Below are 22,301 nucleotides of genomic sequence, written 5' to 3'. Positions count from 1 at the left end.
GAGACAGAGAGAGAGAGACTGAACAGGGCAGAAAGAGTACTTTAAGATAAAGACAGATACTGGCTCGCGCTGTGATAATGTTGAGCAACTATTTCTGTTCAGAGACGAGGGAAAATGCCAAATGCTGACAATGTTCTTGTGGTTATCAATTAGATATTTAATTAGATATTGCTGGAGATCTGGATCACACCCTGGTGCGTCTGTGACAATTTCCTAACATCTTAACCTGGGTAAGGTGCGGTGTTGGGAGTTGTTATAAACAGATAGCTGGGTACATTGGGTAGGATATATCCCAGAGACGGGGAAGGTCAGTGCTGTGTCTGTGTCTATGTCTGTGTCTGTGTCAGTGCTATATCTGTGTCTGTGTCTATGTCTGTGTCTGTGTCAGTGCTGTGTCTGTGTCTGTGTCAGTGTCAGTTTCTGTGTCAGCGCTGTGTCTGTGTCAGTGTCAGTGCTGTGTCTCTGTCTGTGTCAATGCTGTGTCTGTGTCTGTGTCAGTGCTGTGTCTGTGTCAGTGCTGTGTCTCTGTGTCTCTGTGTCAATGCTGTGTCTGTGTCTGTGTCAGTGCTATATCTGTGTCTGTGTCTATGTCTGTGTCTGTGTCAGTGCTGTGTCTGTGTCAGTGTCAGTGCTGTGTCTCTGTCTGTGTCAATGCTGTGTCTGTGTCTGTGTCAGTGCTGTGTCTGTGTCTGTGTCAGTGTCAGTTTCTGTGTCAGCGCTGTGTCTGTGTCAGTGTCAGTGCTGTGTCTCTGTCTGTGTCAATGCTGTGTCTGTGTCTGTGTCAGTGCTGTGTCTGTGTCAGTGCTGTGTCTCTGTGTCTCTGTGTCAATGCTGTGTCTGTGTCAGTGTCAGTGTCAGTGCTGTGTCTGTGTCAGTGTCAGTGTCAGTGCTGTGTCTGTGTCAGTGTCAGTGTCAGTGCTGTGTCAGTGTCAGTGTCAGTGTCAGTGCTGTGTCTGTGTCAGTGTCAGTGTCAGTGCTGTGTCAGTGTCAGTGTCAGTGCTGTGTCTGTGTCAGTGTCAGTGCTGTGTCTGTGTCAGTGTCTGTGTCTGTGTCAGTTTCTGTGTCTGTGTCTGTGCTGTGTCTGTGTCAGTGTCAGTGCTGTGTCTGTGTCAGTGTCAGTGCTGTGTCTGTGTCTGTGTCAGTGTCAGTGCTGTGTCTGTGTCAGTGTCAGTGCTGTGTCTGTGTCAGTGTCAGTGCTGTGTCAGTGTCAGTGTCAGTGCTGTGTCTGTGTCAGTGTCAGTGCTGTGTCTGTGTCAGTGTCAGTGTCAGTGCTGTGTCTGTGTCAGTGTCAGTGTCAGTGCTGTGTCAGTGTCAGTGTCAGTGTCAGTGCTGTGTCTGTGTCAGTGTCAGTGTCAGTGCTGTGTCTGTGTCAGTGTCAGTGCTGTGTCTGTGTCAGTGTCAGTGCTGTGTCTGTGTCTGTGTCAGTGTCAGTGCTGTGTCAGTGTCAGTGCTGTGTCTGTGTCAGTGTCAGTGCTGTGTCAGTGTCTGTGTCAGTGTCAGTGTCAGTGCTGTGTCTGTGTCAGTGTCAGTGCTGTGTCTGTGTCAGTGTCAGTGCTGTGTCTGTGTCAGTGTCAGTACTGTGTCAGTGTCTGTGTCAGTGTCAGTGCTGTGTCTGTGTCAGTGTCAGTGCTGTGTCTGTGTCAGTGTCAGTGCTGTGTCTGTGTCAGTGTCAGTACTGTGTCAGTGTCTGTGTCAGTGTCAGTGCTGTGTCTGTGTCAGTGTCAGTGCTGTGTCTGTGTCAGTGTCAGTGCTGTGTCTGTGTCAGTGCTGTGTCTGTGTCTGTGTCAGTGTCAGTGCTGTGTCAGTGTCAGTGTCAGTGTCAGTGCTGTGTCAGTGTCAGTGTCAGTGCTGTGTCTGTGTCAGTGTCAGTGCTGTGTCAGTGTCAGTGTCAGTGTCAGTGCTGTGTCTGTGTCTGTGTCTGTGCTGTGTCTGTGTCAGTGCTGTGTCTGTGTCTGTGTCAGTGTCAGTGCTGTGTCTGTGTCTGTGTCAGTGTCAGTGCTGTGTCTCTGTCTGTGTCAATGCTGTGTCTGTGTCTGTGTCAGTGCTGTGTCTGTGTCAGTGCTGTGTCTCTGTGTCTCTGTGTCAATGCTGTGTCTGTGTCTGTGTCAGTGCTGTGTCTGTGTCTGTGTCAGTGTCAGTTTCTGTGTCAGCGCTGTGTCTGTGTCAGTGTCAGTGCTGTGTCTCTGTCTGTGTCAATGCTGTGTCTGTGTCTGTGTCAGTGCTGTGTCTGTGTCTGTGTCAGTGTCAGTTTCTGTGTCAGCGCTGTGTCTGTGTCAGTGTCAGTGCTGTGTCTCTGTCTGTGTCAATGCTGTGTCTGTGTCTGTGTCAGTGCTGTGTCTGTGTCAGTGCTGTGTCTCTGTGTCTCTGTGTCAATGCTGTGTCTGTGTCTGTGTCAGTGTCAATGCTGTGTCTGTGTCTGTGTCAGTGTCAGTGCTGTGTCTGTGTCAGTGCTGTGTCAGTGCTGTGTCAGTGTCAGTGTCAGTGTCAGTGCTGTGTCTGTGTCAGTGCTGTGTCTCTGTGTCTCTGTGTCAATGCTGTGTCTGTGTCTGTGTCAGTGTCAATGCTGTGTCTGTGTCTGTGTCAGTGTCAGTGCTGTGTCTGTGTCAGTGCTGTGTCAGTGCTGTGTCAGTGTCAGTGTCAGTGTCAGTGCTGTGTCTGTGTCAGTGTCAGTGTCAGTGTCAGTGCTGTGTCAGTGTCAGTGCTGTGTCAGTGTCTGTGTCAGTGTCAGTGTCAGTGTCAGTGCTGTGTCTGTGTCAGTGTCAGTGTCAGTGCTGTGTCTGTGTCAGTGTCAGTGCTGTGTCAGTGTCAGTGTCAGTGTCAGTGCTGTGTCTGTGTCAGTGTCAGTGTCAGTGCTGTGTCTGTGTCAGTGCTGTGTCAGTGTCAGTGTCAGTGCTGTGTCTGTGTCAGTGTCAGTGTCAGTGTCAGTGCTGTGTCAGTGTCAGTGCTGTGTCTGTGTCTGTGTCTGTGCTGTGTCTGTGTCAGTGCTGTGTCTGTGTCTGTGTCAGTGTCAGTGCTGTGTCAGTGTCAGTGTCAGTGTCAGTGCTGTGTCAGTGTCAGTGTCAGTGCTGTGTCTGTGTCAGTGTCAGTGTCAGTGCTGTGTCTGTGTCAGTGCTGTGTCAGTGTCAGTGTCAGTGCTGTGTCTGTGTCAGTGTCAGTGTCAGTGCTGTGTCAGTGTCAGTGTCAGTGCTGTGTCTGTGTCTGTGTCAGTGTCAGTGCTGTGTCAGTGTCAGTGTCAGTGCTGTGTCTGTGTCAGTGTCAGTGTCAGTGCTGTGTCTGTGTCAGTGCTGTGTCAGTGTCAGTGTCAGTGCTGTGTCTGTGTCAGTGTCAGTGTCAGTGTCAGTGCTGTGTCAGTGTCAGTGCTGTGTCTGTGTCTGTGTCTGTGCTGTGTCTGTGTCAGTGCTGTGTCTGTGTCTGTGTCAGTGTCAGTGCTGTGTCAGTGTCAGTGTCAGTGTCAGTGCTGTGTCAGTGTCAGTGTCAGTGCTGTGTCAGTGTCAGTGTCAGTGTCAGTGCTGTGTCAGTGTCAGTGCTGTGTCTGTGTCTGTGTCTGTGCTGTGTCTGTGTCAGTGCTGTGTCTGTGTCTGTGTCAGTGTCAGTGCTGTGTCTGTGTCTGTGTCAGTGCTGTGTCAGTGTCAGTGCTGTGTCTGTGTCTGTGTCAGTGTCAGTGCTGTGTCTGTGTCTGTGTCAGTGCTGTGTCTGTGTCTGTGTCAGTATCAGTGCTGTGTCAGTGTCAGTGCTGTGTCAGTGTCAGTGCTGTGTCTGTGTCAGTGTCAGTGTCAGTGTCTGTGTCTGTGTCTGTGTCAGTGCTGTGTCAGTGTCAGTGCTGTGTCTGTGTCTGTGTCAGTGTCAGTGCTGTGTCTGTGTCTGTGTCAGTGCTGTGTCTGTGTCTGTGTCAGTATCAGTGCTGTGTCAGTGTCAGTGCTGTGTCAGTGTCAGTGCTGTGTCTGTGTCTGTGTCAGTATCAGTGCTGTGTCTGTGTCTGTGTCAGTGCTGTGTCTGTGTCTGTGTCAGTGCTGTGTCTGTGTCTGTGTCAATGCTGTGTCTGTGTCTGTGTCAGTGCTGTGTCTGTGTCAGTGTCAGTGCTGTGTCAGTGTCTGTGTCAATGCTGTGTCTGTGTCAGTGTCAGTGCTGTGTCTGTGTCTGTGTCAGTGCTGTGTCTGTGTCTGTGTCAATGCTGTGTCTGTGTCAGTGTCAGTGCTGTGTCTGTGTCAGTGTCAGTGTCTGTGTCTGTGTCAGTGTCAGTGCTGTGTCTGTGTCAGTGTCAGTGCTGTGTCTGTGTCTGTGTCAGTGCTGTGTCTGTGTCTGTGTCAATGCTGTGTCTGTGTCAGTGTCAGTGCTGTGTCTGTGTCTGTGTCTGTGTCTGTGTCTGTGTCAGTGCTGTGTCTGTGTCAGTGTCAGTGCTGTGTCTGTGTCAATGCTGTGTCTGTGTCAGTGTCAGTGCTGTGTCTGTGTCAGTGCTGTGTCTGTGTCTGTGTCTGTGTCAGTGTCAGTGCTGTGTCTGTGTCAGTGTCAGTGCTGTGTCTGTGTCAGTGTCAGTGTCAGTGCTGTGTCTGTGTCTGTGTCTGTGTCAATGCTGTGTCTGTGTCAGTGTCAGTGCTGTGTCTGTGTCAGTGTCAGTGCTGTGTCTGTGTCTGTGTCAGTGTCAGTGTCAGTGCTGTGTCTGTGTCTGTGTCAGTGTCAGTGTCAGTGCTGTGTCAGTGTCAGTGCTGTATCTGTGTCTGTGTCTGTGTCAGTGTCAGCGCTGTGTCTGTGTCAGTGCTGTGTCTGTGTCTGTGTCAGTGTCAGTGCTGTGTCTGTGTCAGTGCTGTGTCTGTGTCAGTGTCAGTGCTGTGTCTGTGTCTGTGTCAGTGTCAGTGCTGTGTCTGTGTCAGTGCTGTGTCAGTGTCAGTGCTGTGTCTGTGTCAGTGTCAGTGCTGTGTCTGTGTCTGTGTCAGTGTCAGTGCTGTGTCTGTGTCAGTGCTGTGTCTGTGTCAGTGCTGTGTCTGTGTCAGTGTCAGTGCTGTGTCTGTGTCAGTGTCAGTGCTGTGTCTGTGTCTGTGTCAGTGTCAGTGCTGTGTCTGTGTCAGTGTCAGTGCTGTGTCTGTGTCTGTGTCAGTGTCAGTGCTGTGTCTGTGTCAGTGTCAGTGCTGTGTCTGTGTCTGTGTCAGTGTCAGTGCTGTGTCTGTGTCAGTGCTGTGTCTGTGTCAGTGCTGTGTCTGTGTCAGTGTCAGTGCTGTGTCTGTGTCAGTGTCAGTGCTGTGTCTGTGTCTGTGTCAGTGTCAGTGCTGTGTCTGTGTCAGTGTCAGTGCTGTGTCTGTGTCTGTGTCAGTGTCAGTGCTGTGTCTGTGTCAGTGTCAGTGCTGTGTCTCTGTCTGTGTCAGTGCTGTGTCTGTGTCTGTGTCAGTGTCTGTGTCAGTGCTGTGTCTCTGTCTGTGTCAGTGCTGTGTCTCTGTCTGTGTCAGTGCTGTGTCTGTGTCTGTGTCAGTGTCTGTGTCAGTGCTGTGTCTGTGTCAGTGTCTGTGTCAGTGCTGTCTCTGTGTCAATGCTGTGTCTGTGTCTGTGTCAGTGTCAGTGTCAGTGCTGTGTCAGTGTCTGTGTCAGTGCTGTGTCTGTGTCTGTCTCAGTGCTGTGTCTGTGTCAGTGTCAGTGCTGTGTCTGTGTCTGTGCCTGTGTCTCTGTCTGTGTCAGTGCTGTGTCTGTGTCAGTGCTGTGTCTGTGTCTGTGCCTGTGTCTCTGTCTGTGTCAGTGCTGTGTCTGTGTCAGTGTCTGTGTCAGTGCTGTGTCTGTGTCAGTGTCAGTGCTGTGTCTGTGTCTGTGTCAGTGTCTGTGTCAGTGCTGTGTCTGTGTCAGTGCTGTGTCTGTGTCTGTGCCTGTGTCTCTGTCTGTGTCAGTGCTGTGTCTGTGTCAGTGTCTGTGTCAGTGCTGTGTCTGTGTCAGTGTCAGTGTCAGTGCTGTGTCTGTGTCTGTGTCAGTGCTGTATCTGTGTCAGTGTCAGTGCTGTGTCAGTGTCTGTGTCAGTGCTGTGTCTGTGTCTGTGTCAGTGCTGTGTCTGTGTCAGTGTCAGTGCTGTGTCAGTGTCTGTGTCAGTGCTGTGTCTGTGTCTGTGTCAGTGCTGTGTCTGTGTCAGTGTCTGTGTCAGTGTCAGTGTCAGTGTCAGTGTCAGTGTCAGTGCTGTATCTGTGTCAGTGTCAGTGCTGTGTCAGTGTCTGTGTCAGTGCTGTGTCTGTGTCTGTGTCAGTGCTGTATCTGTGTCAGTGTCAGTGCTGTGTCAGTGTCTGTGTCAGTGCTGTGTCTGTGTCTGTGTCAATGCTGTGTCTGTGTCAGTGTCAGTGCTGTGTCAGTGTCTGTGTCAGTGCTGTGTCTGTGTCTGTGCTGTGTCTGTGTCAGTGCTGTGTCTGTGTCTGTGCTGTGTCTGTGTCAGTGCTGTATCTGTGTCAGTGTCAGTGCTGTGTCAGTGTCTGTGTCAGTGCTGTGTCTGTGTCTGTGTCAATGCTGTGTCTGTGTCAGTGTCAGTGCTGTGTCTGTGTCTGTGTCAGTGCTGTGTCTGTGTCAGTGTCTGTGTCAGTGCTGTGTCAGTGTCAGTGCTGTATCTGTGTCTGTGTCAGTGCTGTGTCTGTGTCTGTGTCAGTGCTGTGTCTGTGTCAGTGTCAGTACTGTGTCAGTGTCAGTGCTGTGTCTGTGTCAGTGTCAGTGCTGTGTCAGTGTCAGTGTCAGTGCTGTGTCAGTGTCAGTGCTGTGTCTGTGTCAGTGCTGTGTCAGTGCTGTGTCAGTGTCAGTGCTGTGTCAGTGTCAGTGTCAGTGCTGTGTCAGTGTCAGTGCTGTGTCTGTGTCTGTGTCTGTGTCAGTGCTGTGTCAGTGTCAGTGCTGTGTCTGTGTCAGTGTCAGTGCTGTGTCTGTGTCTGTGTCAGTGCTGTGTCTGTGTCAGTGCTGTGTCTGTGTCTGTGTCAGTTTCTGTGTCTGTGTCTGTGCTGTGTCTGTGTCAGTGTCAGTGCTGTGTCTGTGTCAGTGTCAGTGCTGTGTCTGTGTCAGTGCTGTGTCTGTGTCAGTGCTGTGTCAGTGCTGTGTCAGTGTCAGTGCTGTGTCAGTGTCAGTGTCAGTGCTGTGTCAGTGTCAGTGCTGTGTCTGTGTCTGTGTCTGTGTCAGTGCTGTGTCAGTGTCAGTGCTGTGTCTGTGTCAGTGTCAGTGCTGTGTCTGTGTCTGTGTCAGTGCTGTGTCTGTGTCAGTGTCAGTGCTGTGTCTGTGTCAGTGCTGTGTCTGTGTCAGTGCTGTGTCTGTGTCAGTGCTGTGTCTGTGTCTGTGTCAGTTTCTGTGTCTGTGTCTGTGCTGTGTCTGTGTCAGTGTCAGTGCTGTGTCTGTGTCAGTGTCAGTGCTGTGTCTGTGTCAGTGCTGTGTCTGTGTCAGTGCTGTGTCAGTGTCAGTGCTGTGTCTGTGTCAGTGTCAGTGCTGTGTCTGTGTCTGTGTCAGTGCTGTGTCTGTGTCAGTGTCAGTGCTGTGTCTGTGTCAGTGCTGTGTCTGTGTCAGTGCTGTGTCTGTGTCAGTGCTGTGTCTGTGTCTGTGTCAGTTTCTGTGTCTGTGTCTGTGCTGTGTCTGTGTCAGTGTCAGTGCTGTGTCTGTGTCAGTGTCAGTGCTGTGTCTGTGTCAGTGCTGTGTCTGTGTCAGTGCTGTGTCAGTGTCAGTGCTGTGTCTGTGTCAGTGTCTGTGTCAGTGCTGTGTCTGTGTCAGTGTCAGTGCTGTGTCAGTGTCAGTGCTGTGTCAGTGTCAGTGCTGTGTCTGTGTCTGTGTCAGTGCTGTGTCAGTGTCAGTGTCAGTGCTGTGTCAGTGTCAGTGTCAGTGCTGTGTCAGTGTCAGTGCTGTGTCAGTGTCAGTGCTGTGTCTGTGTCAGTGCTGTGTCAGTGTCAGTGCTGTGTCAGTGTCTGTGTCTGTGTCAGTGCTGTGTCAGTGTCAGTGCTGTGTCTGTGTCAGTGTCAGTGCTGTGTCTGTGTCAGTGTCAGTGTCAGTGCTGTGTCTGTGTCAGTGCTGTGTCTGTGTCAGTGCTGTGTCTGTATCAGTGCTGTGTCTGTGTCAGTGCTGTGGCTGTATCAGTGCTGTGTCTGTGTCAGTGCTGTGACTGTATCAGTGCTGTGTCTGTGTCAGTGCTGTGGCTGTATCAGTGCTGTGTCAGTGTCAGTGCTGTGTCTGTGTCAGTGCTGTGTCAGTGTCAGTGCTGTGTCAGTGTCAGTGCTGTGTCAGTGTCAGTGCTGTGTCTGTGTCTGTGTCAGTGCTGTGTCTGTGTCAGTGTCAGTGCTGTGTCAGTGTCAGTGCTGTGTCAGTGTCAGTGCTGTGTCTGTGTCTGTGTCAGTGCTGTGTCAGTGTCAGTGTCAGTGCTGTGTCAGTGTCAGTGTCAGTGCTGTGTCAGTGTCAGTGCTGTGTCAGTGTCAGTGCTGTGTCTGTGTCAGTGCTGTGTCAGTGTCTGTGTCTGTGTCAGTGCTGTGTCAGTGTCAGTGCTGTGTCTGTGTCAGTGTCAGTGCTGTGTCTGTGTCAGTGTCAGTGTCAGTGCTGTGTCTGTGTCAGTGCTGTGTCTGTGTCAGTGCTGTGTCTGTATCAGTGCTGTGTCTGTGTCAGTGCTGTGGCTGTATCAGTGCTGTGTCTGTGTCAGTGCTGTGACTGTATCAGTGCTGTGTCTGTGTCAGTGCTGTGGCTGTATCAGTGCTGTGTCTGTGTCAGTGCTGTGTCTGTGTCAGTGCTGTGTCTGTGTCAGTGCTGTGTCTGTATCAGTGCTGTGTCTGTGTCAGTGCTGTGGCTGTATCAGTGCTGTGTCTGTGTCAGTGCTGTGACTGTATCAGTGCTGTGTCTGTGTCAGTGCTGTGGCTGTATCAGTGCTGTGTCTGTGTCAGTGCTGTGGCTGTATCAGTGCTGTGTCTGTGTCAGTGCGGTGGCTGTATCAGAACTGTGCTGCTGTGCTGTTCCTATGTAGGTTAGGTGGATTGGCCACACTAAATTGTCCCTTAGTGTCCGAAGATGTGAGGACTAGGTAGCAAGGGAAAATTTAGCACAGCCAGTCCACCTAACCAGCACATCTTTCGGACTGTGGGAGGAAACCGGAGCTCCCAGTTTTCTCCGGGTGCTCTGGGGAGAACGTGCAAACTCCACACAGACAGTGACTCAACCCAGGAATGGAACCCGGGTCCCTGGCGCTGTGAGGCAGCAGTGCTAACCCACTGTGTCACCGGGAATGGAACCCGGGTCCCTGGCGCTGTGAGGCAGCAGTGCTAACCTACTGTGTCACCGGGAATGGAACCCGGGTCCCTGGCGCTGTGAGGCAGCAGTGCTAACCCACTGTGTCACCGGGAATGGAACCCGGGTCCCTGGCGCTGTGAGGCAGCAGTGCTAACCCACTGTGTCACCGGGAATGGAACCGATGCCACTGCAGTTGAATAGCTGGTCACCAGCTTGCTGGCAGCCCCTGTACACCTGGCAGTTCACACTCGCTGTGTGGAGGGGGGTGGTGATAGGGTCGGAGGCGGGGACGGAGGGGAGAATTTACTGGTAACCGGTTGCTAACGGATTGGATTATCTTTCTGTTACCCAGCACACACACCCGGACACAAGCCTGCTGAGGAAATGCTTGCGGTGTTCCTGGTGACGCTACACCTCCTGTCTCAGGGGGGTTTGGCCCAATGGTAATGAAACGTTCAAAATGTCAGTGTTAAAAACACAGCTCAGTTTTACACTCCTCACTCAAAGAGAAATTAGTTCCATCGAATCCCGAACCAGCGGGAGGCCATTCAGCCCATCGAGCTCCACCATTCATTACGATCATGGCTGATCATCAAATTCAATATCCTTCCCCCCCCCCACCCCAATATCCCTCGATCCCTTTACCCCGAGAGCGACGTCTTCCCTGTGCCTCTGTCTATATATGCCGTGTCTGTAAACCTACCTCCACTCTCCCGATGAAGGAGCAGTGCTCCGAAAGCTCGTGATTCCAAACAAACCTGTTGGTCTGGTGTTGTGAGACTTTTCACTGTGTCCACCCGAGTCCGACGCCGGCATCTCCACCTCATAATTTCTTCTTGAAATCACACAACGTTTTGGCCTTGACTACTTTCTGTGGGAGTGAATTCCACACATTCCCCACCCTCTGGGTGAAGAAATTTCTCCTCAGCTCAGTTCTAAAAGGTTTATCCCTTATCCTCAAACTCTGACCCCCTAGTTCTGGATCCCCCCCACCATCGGGAACATTCTTTCTGAATCTACCCTGTCTAACCCTGTTAGAATTTTATAAGTTTCTATCAGATCCCCCTCTCACTCTTCTAAACTCCAGTGAATATAATCCTAACCCACTCAGTCTCTCCTCATATGACAGACCTGCCATCCCAGGAATCAGCCTGGTAAACCCTCACTGTGCTCCCTCTATAGCAAGGACATCCTTCCACAGATAAGGACACCAAAACTGTACACAATACCTCACCCTACCGTACTTTGTGGTTTTGAAATAACTCACTCCTGCTCCACATGTTAACACTTCCTGTGTGATCTGATTTGTTATTGTCACATTGTATTGGGATGCAGTGAAAAGTATTGTTTCTTGGCACCTTACACAGACAAAGCATACCGTTCATAGAAGCACATAGGGGAGAGGGTGCAGAATGTAGTGTTACAGTCACAGCGAGGGTGGAGAGAAAGATCAGCTTAATGCGAGGTAGGTCCATTCAAAATTCTGACAGCAGCAGGGAAGAAGCTGTTCTTGAGTCGGTCGGTACGGGACCTCAGACTTTTGTATCTTTTTCCCGATGGAAGAAGGTGGAAGAGAGAATGTCCGGGGTGTGTGGGGCCTTAATTATACCGGCTGCTTTTTCCCCGAGGCAGTGGGAAGTGTAGACAGAGTCAGTGGATGGGAGGCTGGTTTGTGTGATGGATTGGGGGCTACATTCACCACCCTTTGTAGTTCCTTGTGGTCTTGGGCAGAGCAGGAGCCCAGACCGAGCTGTGATACAACCAGAAAGAATGCTTTCTATGGGGCATCTGTAAAAGTTGGTGAGAGTTGTAGCGGACATGCCAAATTTCCTTAGTCTCCTGAGAAAGTAGAGGCGTTGGTGGGGCTTTCTTAATGATAGTGTTGGCATTGGGGGGAGCTATTATGTTCTACCCGATATCTCGGTTTCTGAAATCTGATTTATATTTGACTGAATTGATACAACTTCCAGAGATTCCCTCGGGATTCCGCGATAATGAATTGGCTTGTGGTTCATTACAGTGTCCGGATTCAACCCTTTTGTTGGATTTTGCAGGAACCGGAAGCCATACTTCTGTTCCGAGGTGGAAGAGTGTTATTCCTTTGTCAGAGTCTGCAAGGATTCGGAGTATGAGGTAAATCCCCGACCATCGCCCCCGGCGCGAACCCTTCTAATCGGAATGAGAAATCGGTGGCCTTCAGCGTAACCTGCGATGGGTGGAATTAAGGGAGTGGGATTTCCGTCCCTGAGTGAGAACAGCTCAGCTGGTCCCAGTCTGCATAAAAAACATAGAGAACAGGAGCAGGAGGAGGCCAGTCCGCTCTTCCAGCCCGCTCCGCCATTCAGTATCATCACGGCTGATCATCCAATAACCTGATCCCTCCTCTCCCCCCGCCAAATAGCTTCAATCCCCATGCACATTCTCCCAGTGTCTGCGTGGGTTTCCTCCGGGTGCTCCGGTTTCCTCCCACAGTCTGAAAGACGTGTGGGTTAGGATGGATTAACCCGGCTAAATTCTCCCTCAGTGTTACCCAAACAGGAGTGTGGGGACTAGGGGATTTTCACAGTAACTTCATTGCAGTGTTAATGTAAGCCTACTTGTGACACGAATAGATAAACACACGCTCTCAGGCACTGCTCTCCGTCATTCCAAACACTCACATTTTCCCTCTGGTTATTTCACCTTTGACCTGTGCCCTCCCGTACAGGCTCCCCCGATCTGCCCGATCCTGGCTCCCTCGTGACTTTGAACGCCTCGAGTAAACCTCCCCTCAGTCGGGAGAACAGCCTCAGCTTCTCCCATCCATCCATCGAACCAAAGTGTCTGTCGGGGAAGAGGATGGAGACACAGGGGTTCTTCTTTCTCGAACCGCAAAGCAAATTTATCCAGGCGCTGACAAAGAATAAAGATCAAAGAAAATTCCAGCACAGGAACAGGCCCTTCGGCCCCTCCAAGCCTGCACCGGCCATGCTGGCCCCCGACTGAACTAAAACCCCCTACCCTCCCGGGAACCCTATCCCTCTATTCCCATCCTATTCATGGATTTGTCAAAACTCCCCTTGAAACTCACTATCATATCCGCTTCCACTCCCTCCCCCAGCAGCGAGTTCCAGGCACCCACCCCCCTCTGTGTAAAAAACCTGCATCTCCTTTAAACCTTGCCCCTCGCACCTTAAACCTGTGCCCCCCCGCGTAATTGATTCTTCCACCCTGGGGAAAAAGCTTCTGACTCTCCACTCTGCCCCTCGTAATCTTGTAGACTTCTATCAGGTCTCCCCTCAACCTTCCAGTGAGAACAAACCAAGTTTCTCCAACCTCTCCTCATAGCTAATGCCCTCCGTACCAGGGGCAACACCCTGGTAAATCTTTCCTGTCCCCTCTCCAAAGCCTCCACATCCTTCTGGTAGTGTGGGTGACCCAGAATTGAACTCTATATTCCAAATGTGGCCTCACTAAGGTTCTATAAAGCGTCAACATGACTTGCCAATTTTTAACCTCAGTGCCCCGTCCGATGAAGGCAAGTGTGCCGTACGCCTTCTTCACTACCTTCTCCACCTCCACTTTCAGTGTATCTGTACGCCCGGATCCCTCTGCCTATCAATACTCCTAAGGGTTCTGCCATTTACTGTATATTTCCGATCTGTTTAGACCTTCCAAAACGCATTCCCTCACATTTGTCCGGATTAAACTCCTTCTGCCATCTCTCCGCCCAAGTCTCCAATTTGAGGAGAGGGGTTAAAACCTCCACGGAGGGGATGCGGGGGGAGGGGTGCGCCTCTGATGTCTAGACTTGCGGCGCGCGGTCCGGCTAGACGAGCTTGGGTTTTCAGAGTCTGCTTGTACCAACAGACGCGCGCGTACGAGCCCAGTATTTGGGTTGGATCTCCAGTTCGGCCGCAGGAGGAAAAGTACCAGGCTGTGGATCGCCTGAAGGATTATTTTAATAAGGAGAATAACCCAGGTAAGGCCACGCCTGATCACACGCGTTCCAATGAAACAGAGACCGGGAACCGCCTCTGACTTAATTCAGAACGGGGGAGGTGGGGGGTGGGGGGGGGGAGGGGGGGAGCTAATGACGCCGAGACAAAAATAAGTCAATGTCAACCAACCCAAATGAAGCCACGGTGCTTTAATCGAGTCCATCGCTGCCCCAGGTAGTGACATGGGGGTGTATCGTCATCGTACTAAACCTGAGGCCGAGGCCTAATGATCTGGAGGCCTGGCTTCAAACTCCCGCCCCCCCCACCCCACCGAACTTAACCAACACACAGATTAGGGACAGGCTAGGCCACTCGGCCCCCTCAGGCCTGCTACCCCATTGAATAACGTTAACGTTTGATTTATGAGTCACCTGTAGGCTTACATTAACACTGGCATGAAGTCACTGTGAAAAGCTGATTGGGTTGCAGTGATTGGAACCTCGACCCCACCACCCTACCGACCCCCTCCCCCCCCCCGATAACCTTTCACCCCCCCCCCAATAACCTTTCACCTACCCCCCCCCCGTTAACCAATCATCTCTCTCGTTCTGCCTTAAAAATATTCAACGTTTCTGAGAGAAAAGGATTCTCCCCCCACCTCCCTCCCCCCTCGTCTTAAATTGATGACCCCCTAACTTATAAACACCGGGTTCGATTCCCGGCCTCGGGTCACTGCCTGTGTGGAGCGTGCACATTCTCCCCGTGTCTGCGTGGGTTTCCTCCGGCCGCTCCGGTTTCCTCCCAAAGACGTGCGGGTTTGGAGGATTGGCCGTGCTAAATTCCCCCTCAGTGCCAGGGGGATTAGCAGGATAAATAGACGGGGTTTTGGGGATAGGGCCTGGGTGGGATCCTGGTCGGGGTGCAGACTCGATAGGCCGAATGGCCTCCTTCTCCAGCGAGGGGACTCTAGGATTCCGTGAGTCTCAGGATAAGGGGCCGGATTTAGGATTGAGACGAGGAGGGACTTCTTCACTCGGAGGGCGGTGAGTCTGTGGAATTCTCTGTCCCAGAGGGGGAACAAAGATCAAAGGAAATTCCAGCACAGGAACAGGCCCTTCGGCCCCTCCAAGCCTGCACCGACCATGCTATCCCAACTGAATGAAAACCCCCCCCTACCCTTCCGGGGACCCTATCCCTCTATTCCCATCCTATTCATGGATTTGTCCAGACACCCCTTCAAACTCACTCCCGTGTCCCCCCCCTCCACAGTGAGTTCCAGGCGCCCACCACCCTCCGTGTAAAGGATGTTACTCACTCGTGGGGTGTGGGTGCTGCTGGCGAGACCCACATTTATCGCCCACCCCTGACTTCCCGTTGAGAAGGGGGTGGGTGAGCCGCCATCTTGAACCCACTGAGGTGTAGGTACACCCCTGGCGCTGTTAGGGAGGATCAGTGTCTCCTGAGCTCTCCCCGCTCGCTTGTCACTGTGCTGCTCCCTCCACACGTCAAGCTAAATAAACATCAGTGGGATGGTCCGCTTAGGGACCAGAGTGTTTAAAACCTATATTTCTGTCGACTTACAGCGGGTGACTCAGATCCATAAGATGTAGGAATGGGTGGAGGCCATTCAGCCCGAGGGGCTACTCCTGCTCCTATTTCTTATGTTAGAACATAAGAACATAAGAAATAGGAGCAGGAGTAGGCCATCTAGCCCTTCGAGCCTGCCCCGCCATTCAATAAGATCATGGCTGATCTGTTGTGTCTCAGTTCCACATTCCCGCCCTCTCCCCATAACCCTTAATCCCCTCTCTTATCAAAAACCCATCAACCCGCGTCTTAAAAATATTTAGCGAGGCAGCCTCCACCACTTCAACGGGCAGAGAATTCCAGAGATTCACCACCCTTTGAGTGAAGAAGTTCCTCCTCAACTCCGTTCTAAACCGCCTCCCCTTTATCTTGAGGCTGTGCCCCCTAGTCCTACTGTCTTTTTTGAGCAGGAAGAGTCTCTCCACCTCTATCCTATCCATCCCATTCATCATCTTATACGTCTCAATGAGATCTCCCCTCATTCTTCTAAACTCTAACGAGTACAAGCCCAGTTTATTCAGCCTCTCCTCATAGCTCAACCCCCTCAACTCCGGCATCAGCCTAGTAAACCTCCTCTGCACTCTCTCCAAGGCCAAAATATCCTTGCGCAGGTGCGGCGCCCAAAACTGCACACAGTACTCCAGCTGCGGCCTCACCAATGCCCTATACAGCTGCAGCAAGACCTCCCTACTTTTATATTCAATCCCCCTCGCTATGAAGGCCAGCATCCCATTCGCCTTCCTGACCACCTGCTGCACCTGCAAGCTGGGTTTTTGCGACTCATGCACAAGGACCCCGAGGTCCCTCTGCACCGTCGCCTGCTGCAGTTTTTCACCCCGTAAGTAATAGTCCTTCCTACCATTATTCCTACCAAAGTGGACCACCTCACACTTGCCAACATTAAATTCCATTTGCCATTTCCTGGCCCATTCGCCCAGCCTATCTAGATCCTTCTGCAGACTCTCCACACCCTCCGCACAATTTGCCGTTCCCCCAATCTTGCCATCTTATCATCATGGCTGATTATCCAACTCAATAGCCTCATCCCTCCTTCACCCCCCCCACACCTACCCTGTCGAACCCCATTAGAATTTTATAGTTTTTTATGAGATTCCGCAAACCCCCCCCTTCTTCTAAACTCCAGCCAATACAATCCAAACTAACTCAATCCCTCTCCACATCTCAGTCCCGCCATCAATAGGCCATTCAGTCCATCGAGTCTGCTCTATCGTTCAATGACTGGTCTGATCTTCAGACTCCCACCTTCCCCCCAGAACCCTGGATTTTCAAAAAACGATTTGCTCACGGGCGTCGCCGGGCCAGCGTTTATTGCCCATCCCTAGTTGCCCCTTGGAGGGCAGTTGAGAGTCAACCACATTGCTCTGGAGTCACATGTAGGCCAGACTGGGGTAAGGACGGCAGAGTTCCTTCCCTAAAGGGAACCGGATGGGTTTTTCCGACAACGGGCCATCAGTAGATTCTTAATCCCGGATTTTTTTTATTGAATTCAAATTCCACCGTCTGCCCGCGGTGGGATTCGAACCCGGGTCCCCCAGAACATGAGCTGAGTTTCTGGATTAATAGCGATAATACCGGTGGGCCATCGCCTCCCCAGACTGATTCCCCGATTAATGATGACTTGTTTAACCTGGAGCTCTGTTCCCTACCACCCAGGCGTACGCATCGAGAGGACTGCGCCCCTGCTCACCAGCTACCTGGACATCAGTGGCCGGCTCACTCCCACCTTCGTCTATCACATGCTCCCCAGAAGATATTTTGTCAACCCCCCAGAGCCCAGAGATTCCTTGGTGAGTGTGGTGTTTCCTGGAAGTGGGGACGCTGGGATGTGGGGTGATGCGGACCGATCGACCCTCTCTCAGCTCAGAAGGGGCCGTGTCGGAGTTCCTCAGTAACGTGACATTCCGGTGCTCCAGTCAACTTCCGACTGTTAGCTTGGAATTGTTCATGGTGACTATCTGCAGACTTTGGACTTGGGGGGGAGGGTGGGTGGGGTGTAGTTGGCAGTTGGGGGGGTAATTGGCAGTTGGGTGGGGGCGTGGAAAGTAGAATCATAGAAGACAGGAGCAGGAGAAGGCCATTTGGCCCTTCGAGCCTGTTCCATCATTCATTACGATCATGGCTGATTGTCCAACTCAATAGCCTGATCCTGCTTTCTCCCCATAACCTTGGATCCCATTCGCCCCAAGCGCGATATCCAATCACCTCTTCAATACATTCAATGTTTTGGCATCAACTACTTTGGTTTGATTTATTATTGTCATGTGTATTAACATACAGTGAAAAATATCGATTCTTGAGCGCTGTACAAAGCATACCATTCATAGAGAAGAAAAGGAGAGGGTGCAGAATGTAGTGTTACAGTCACAGCGAGGGTGTAGAGAAAGATCAGCTTAATGCGAGGTAGGTCCATTCAAAAGTCTGACAGCAGCAGGGAAGAAGCTGTTCTTGAGTCGGTCGGTACGGGACCTCAGACTTTTGTATCTTTTCCCCGATGGAAGAAGGTGGAAGAGAGAATGTCCGGGGTGCGTGGGGTCCTTAATTATCCCGGCTGCTTTTCCCCGAGGCAGCGGGAAGTGTAGACAGAGTCAATCTCTGGAATTCTCTGCCCGTTGAAGTGGTGGAGGCTGCCTCGCTAAATATTTTTAAGAAGCGGGTTGATGGGTTTTTGATAAGAGAGGGGATTAAGGGTTATGGGGAGAGGGCGGGAAAGTGGAACTGAGCCACGACAGATCAGCCATGATCTTATTGAATGGCGGGGCAGGCTCGAAGGGCTAGATGGCCTACTCCTGCTCCTATTTCTTATGTTCTTATGTTCAATGGATGGGAGGCTGGTTTGTGTGATGGATTGGGGGCTACATTCACCACCCTTTTGTAGTTCCTTGTGGTCTTGGGCAGAGCAGGAGCCCAGACCGAGCTGTGATACAACCAGAAAGAATGCTTTCTATGGGGCATCTGTAAAAGTTGGTGAGAGTCGTGGCGGACATGGCAAATTTCCTTAGTCTCCTGAGAAAGTAGAGGCGTTGGTGGGGCTTTCTTAACGATAGTGTCGGCATGGGGGGGACCAGGACAGGTTGTTGGTGATCTGGACACCTAAAAACCCATAGAAAATCATAGAAAGTTGATGTTTTCTCATGCAGTTATTCTTAAAGAGGTTACCCCCGCTAACCATACACGTGAAGACTGTTGGTGGCTGGCTGACCTCTCTACGACAGAAATCACAAGACATGTTTGAGGATCTTCTTCGCCAGAGAGAGAACTTTCTTCAGAGTTATTTCTTCACTGCGGAATACAACGGGTAAGTGAACTGGAATCAGGGAACGGATCCCAGACTGGACGATGCGTACGGCGCTCACACAAAGCAGCACAGTGTCACTGCCGTCTCCCAGCGTCAGGGACCCGGGTTCGATTCCCGGCTCAGCCCACTGTCTGAGCGGAGTCTGCACATTCTCCTCGTGTCTGCATGGGTTTCCTCCGGGGTGGTATTAGTGACACATTTGGCGTCGGTTACCCAACCCTCGTGACATCGAGCCCGTGGTGAAGAGCCCTGTCAATGCTTAATACCAAACCAGCTGTGTCTCTCACACACCGACAGCGATTCAAATATTCCCAAATTCTCAGCGTGTTCCCGAGGGATTTGAATTCCAGTCCAGGTATGAGTCCGGAGCCTGAACGTTTTCGTCAGTCTTTCACTGGACTGGAGCAGCGTTCTTTCTCGTCATTAATTGCCTCTTGAACTGGATGTCTTGTTTGGCCATTTCAGAGGGCAGTCACCAGTGGTTCTGGAGTCACACATGGGCCAGGCTGGGTAAAGACGGCAGATTTCCTTCCCTAAACGGGGGCCATTGCGCGATCATCCCCCGTGTAAGGGCCAATAATTCCCCATTATCTCCCCCCCTCTCCTACCCACATCTCCTAACCCCGGGGGGGGCGCAGGGGTGGTGGGGGGGTTGACATTTGTCAAGCAGATTCTCAATTGGCCGCTGATCGATAATTCTCTTTTTCTCCCCTGTGTGTGTGTGTGTGGGTGTGTGGGTGTGTGTGGGTGTGTGTGTGTGTGTGTGGGGGTCACTGGTGTCCCCCTTTAGGCCTCTGACACTCTTCAGTCGACACAATGAGATCTGGTACCTGAGCGGGGGTTTACCCAGGTGTACAGGTCGCCGCAGGTACACACAGTAACCGCCTGATGTCCTCGAGTCACACCGATACTGCCCGGAGTGCCAGCCATCGGAGGAGAGACTCCGGCAGGGTCAACAGTTACCCGCCCGATCGCTTGGTACTTTGTAAACCTCACCCTCTCTCACTCTCTCTCTCACTCTCTCTCTCACTCTCTCTCACTCTCTCTCACTCTCTTTCTCACTCCTTCTCTTCACCGCAAGCCCACTCTGTCCGTTACGGTTGTTTGGTTTCTCCCGGGGAACGTGCAAACTCCACACAGACATCCAGAACGGCACACAGTCCTCCACCTCCCGGCCTCACCAACACTCTGTCCAACTCCAACATCACCTCACCCAACCAAGAGTCACTCTCTGCCCTCAAGATCATTTAAGGGTCACGTTTCCGAGAACCAGGTCACGTTTCCTTCCCGAAAGGGGGACATTAGTAAACTGGATGGGTTTTTTATCGATAGTTTTTCGTTTGACTTTTATTTTATTGAATTCAAGCCTCACCATCTGCCATGGTGGGATTCGAATCCACAGCATCACTCTCTGGATTACTGATCCAATGACGGTACAACTGCCCCTTCACCACATTCCCCCACCACCCCAGAAAGAGAAGGTCTCCGTGGTCTAAGTTGTTGGAATTTGTCATAGAATCTCTACAGATAGAGGCCATTCAGCCCATCGTGTGTTGTGTGAATTGGGCAGCACCTTACTGAGCAATGCTGAGTGCGCCATACTAACAACCCACTTAAGACAATCACTCGGGATCGAAACTAGAAGTAGCACACATTTACACGCAGGGATCCATTCTCTACCAGCAGAAGGAATATGCCCGTGTCTCGAGCCTTTTTTTGAATTACGTGGAGGTTTGGGGAGCCTTTCATTTCCCATTGCTTTCTTCATAGAAACTAGAAGGAGGATGAGGCCATTCAGCCCCTTCCAGCCTGCTCCTCCATTCATATTCATCATGGCTGATCATCTAATTCAATATCCTGATTTTTCCTTCCCTCCCACTCTTCCTGTAAAAAAAAACTTGCCCCGCATATCTCTAAACTTTTCCCCACGCACCTAATACCTTATATAATCCTAACCGAGTCAGTCTCTCCTCATATGACAGACCTGCCAACCCAGGAATCAGCCTGGTAAACCTTCACTGTGCTCCCTCTATAGCAAGGACATCCCTATCCTTATACTCAAATCCTCTCGCTATGGAGGCCAACATACATTTGCCTCTTTTACTCCCTGCTGTACCTGCGCGCTTACTCTCAGTGACTGATACACAAGGACATTAAGGTCTCACTGAGTATCCAACTCTCCCAATTTACACCAAATAATCTGTCTTCCTATTGCTGCTACCAAAGTGGATCCCTCACCAACAACATGGCCATTTGTGTAAAAGGTCACTTGACACCTCAGAGCATTTTATGGTCAATGAAATTCTTTTGAAGTGTTGTCACTATTGTAATATAGGAAATATTGACATGGGTTCCCCCATCTTCAATAAATCTACTAAACAAACCAGCCAGTAGTGACAAGTACTCAAGGAGTATTTGCATCTTGTCTGGAATTTGGGAAGTTAACAGCTGAACTTGAGATGAAAGTAAAATAACTAACAAGTCACATGACTATCAGGTGGACAGAGGAATAATGAGATACCTTTGGCCCAGTAACAAGATTAGCAGGCGTCTAGAGAAATTCAGGTGTGCATGGCCTCCTCAGGAAGGCCGTTTGCCAGATGATCAGTGGGACTTCACAAACGATAACTTCTAAACGTTAGGAATTTGAGGGAGGCAGACAGGGTGCAATGTCAAGAAAACTGAACGATATAACTGCTAGCGCCCTCTTTGGAAAAAGAGGTTAGTTTCCATTCAACAGCCAGAGGGCCCATTCCAACTTACATTCAGCACCATGGCAGATTGTAGACACGGTGGCTCAGTGGTCAACACTGCTGCCTCACATCGCCAGGGAACCGGCTTGGGTCACTGTCTGTATGGAGTCTGCACATTCTCCCCGTGTCTGCGTGGGTTTCTTCCCATAGTCTGAAAGATGTGCTGGTTAGGGTGCATTGGCCATGCTAAATTCTCCCTTAGTGTACCCAAACAGGCGCTAGAGTGTGTCAACCAATCATTGACTCTGTCTACACTTCCCACTGCCTCGGGGAAAAGCAGCCGGTATAATTAAGGACCCCACACACCCCGGACATTCTCTCTTCCACCTTCTTCCATTGGGAAAAAGGTACAAAAGTCTGAGGTCCCGTACCAACCGACTCAAGAACAGCTTCTTCCCTGCTGCTGTCAGACTTTTGAATGGACCTACCTCGCATTAAGCTGATCTTTCTCTACACCCTCGCTGTGACTGTAACACTACATTCTGCACCCTCTCCTTTCCTTCTCTATGAACGGTATGTATAGCGTGCGAGAAACAAATCTTTTCACTTTGTACCAATATATGTGACGATGATAAATCGAATCCAATCAAACTCGGGGATTTTCAGAGTAACTTCATTGCAGTGTTAATGTAAGCCTACTTGTGACTAATAAATAAATTTTGTAAACACGGTTTTGTGTCTTTGTGGAACGAGAAAAGTATGTTTTTCCCTCTGGGTCATCGGAGCTGTATTGTATTGTAACTATAGCTGGATTTGACTTGTAGATTTATTAAATTGGATATTGTTTGGGAGAAGGGGTGGCTGACGGAACCTGGGTATATTTTGAACACTAAAGATAATTCCAGATAAATAGCTATGTTCAGTAATCAGCGTGTATATTAGTCTTTCTCGTGTTTTTTTCTTTCCTTTGACTTTAATAAACGTTCTTTAAGAGTTGTCTATATGCTGTGTCCAATCCTCACTGTGTTGTCTACACTTCCTCATATTAATCCATCAGATATACCCCACCAAGAACCAGTGTTTCAAATTATCCTGTGGGGTTCTGAGACACTCTCGCAGGTAACGCCAGTGGGATTCTAGATAAAATACAGATTGATAGAGGTAATGGTAGATGTGAAGAACCTCAGATTTTGTGGGGCACAGGTGTCGCTGGGGCAACATTTATTGCCCATCCCTAGTTGCCCTGGGAGGGCAGTTGAGAGTCACCCACATTGCTGTGTCTCTGGAGTCACATGTAGACTGGGTATGGACAGTAAATTTCCTTCCCTAAAGGAACCAGATGAGTTTTTCCGACAATGGTTTCACGGTCAATTCTTAATTCCAGATAATATTTTTTATTGAATTCAAACTCCACCATCTGCTGTGGTGGGATTCGAACCCGGGTCCCCGGGAACATTAGCTGAGTTTCTAGATTAATAGCCTAGCGGTTATACCACTGGGCCATCGCCTCCTTATCCATCCTACTCCGCCATTCAGTACAATCACACAAATCTCCTACGGCAGAAAATTCCAAAGATTCCCAACCCCCTGGGG

General features: G+C 50.7%; 1 protein-coding gene across 1 annotated transcript; it reads left to right on the top strand.

Moving 5' to 3' along the window:
* The first annotated feature begins 220 nt into the window (after window positions 1–220).
* On the top strand, window positions 221–21,703 carry LOC145337227 (heme-binding protein 2-like). Its single transcript, XM_080182019.1, has 7 exons — window positions 221–307; window positions 9,545–9,635; window positions 11,247–11,325; window positions 13,042–13,153; window positions 16,374–16,507; window positions 17,858–18,015; window positions 18,806–21,703. Exons 2-7 carry the CDS (start codon window positions 9,577–9,579, stop codon window positions 18,894–18,896), a joined length of 633 nt encoding a protein of 210 aa, XP_080038145.1. The 5' UTR covers window positions 221–307; window positions 9,545–9,576; the 3' UTR covers window positions 18,897–21,703.
* Window positions 21,704–22,301: the final 598 nt, after the last annotated feature.

The sequence above is a fragment of the Carcharhinus amblyrhynchos genome, unplaced genomic scaffold (assembly GCF_965287045.1).
Source record: "Carcharhinus amblyrhynchos unplaced genomic scaffold, sCarAmb.v2.hapA scaffold_45, whole genome shotgun sequence".
Classification (NCBI taxonomy): Eukaryota; Metazoa; Chordata; class Chondrichthyes; order Carcharhiniformes; family Carcharhinidae; genus Carcharhinus; species Carcharhinus amblyrhynchos.
This window is presented reverse-complemented; position numbering and strand designations above follow the sequence as displayed.

What these genes read in the sequence shown, in the direction of transcription:
- LOC145337227 (XM_080182019.1), top strand. Translation starts at nt 9,577, where the DNA reads ATGCTTGCGGTGTTCCTGGTGACGCTACACCTCCTGTCTCAGGGGGGT. An exon ending in CAGGGGGGTTTGGCCCAATG is followed by an intron (nt 9,636 to 11,246) that starts GTAATGAAACGT and finishes TGGATTTTGCAG; the next exon opens with GAACCGGAAGCCATACTTCT. An exon ending in CAGAGCCCAGAGATTCCTTG is followed by an intron (nt 16,508 to 17,857) that starts GTGAGTGTGGTG and finishes TTTCTCATGCAG; the next exon opens with TTATTCTTAAAGAGGTTACC.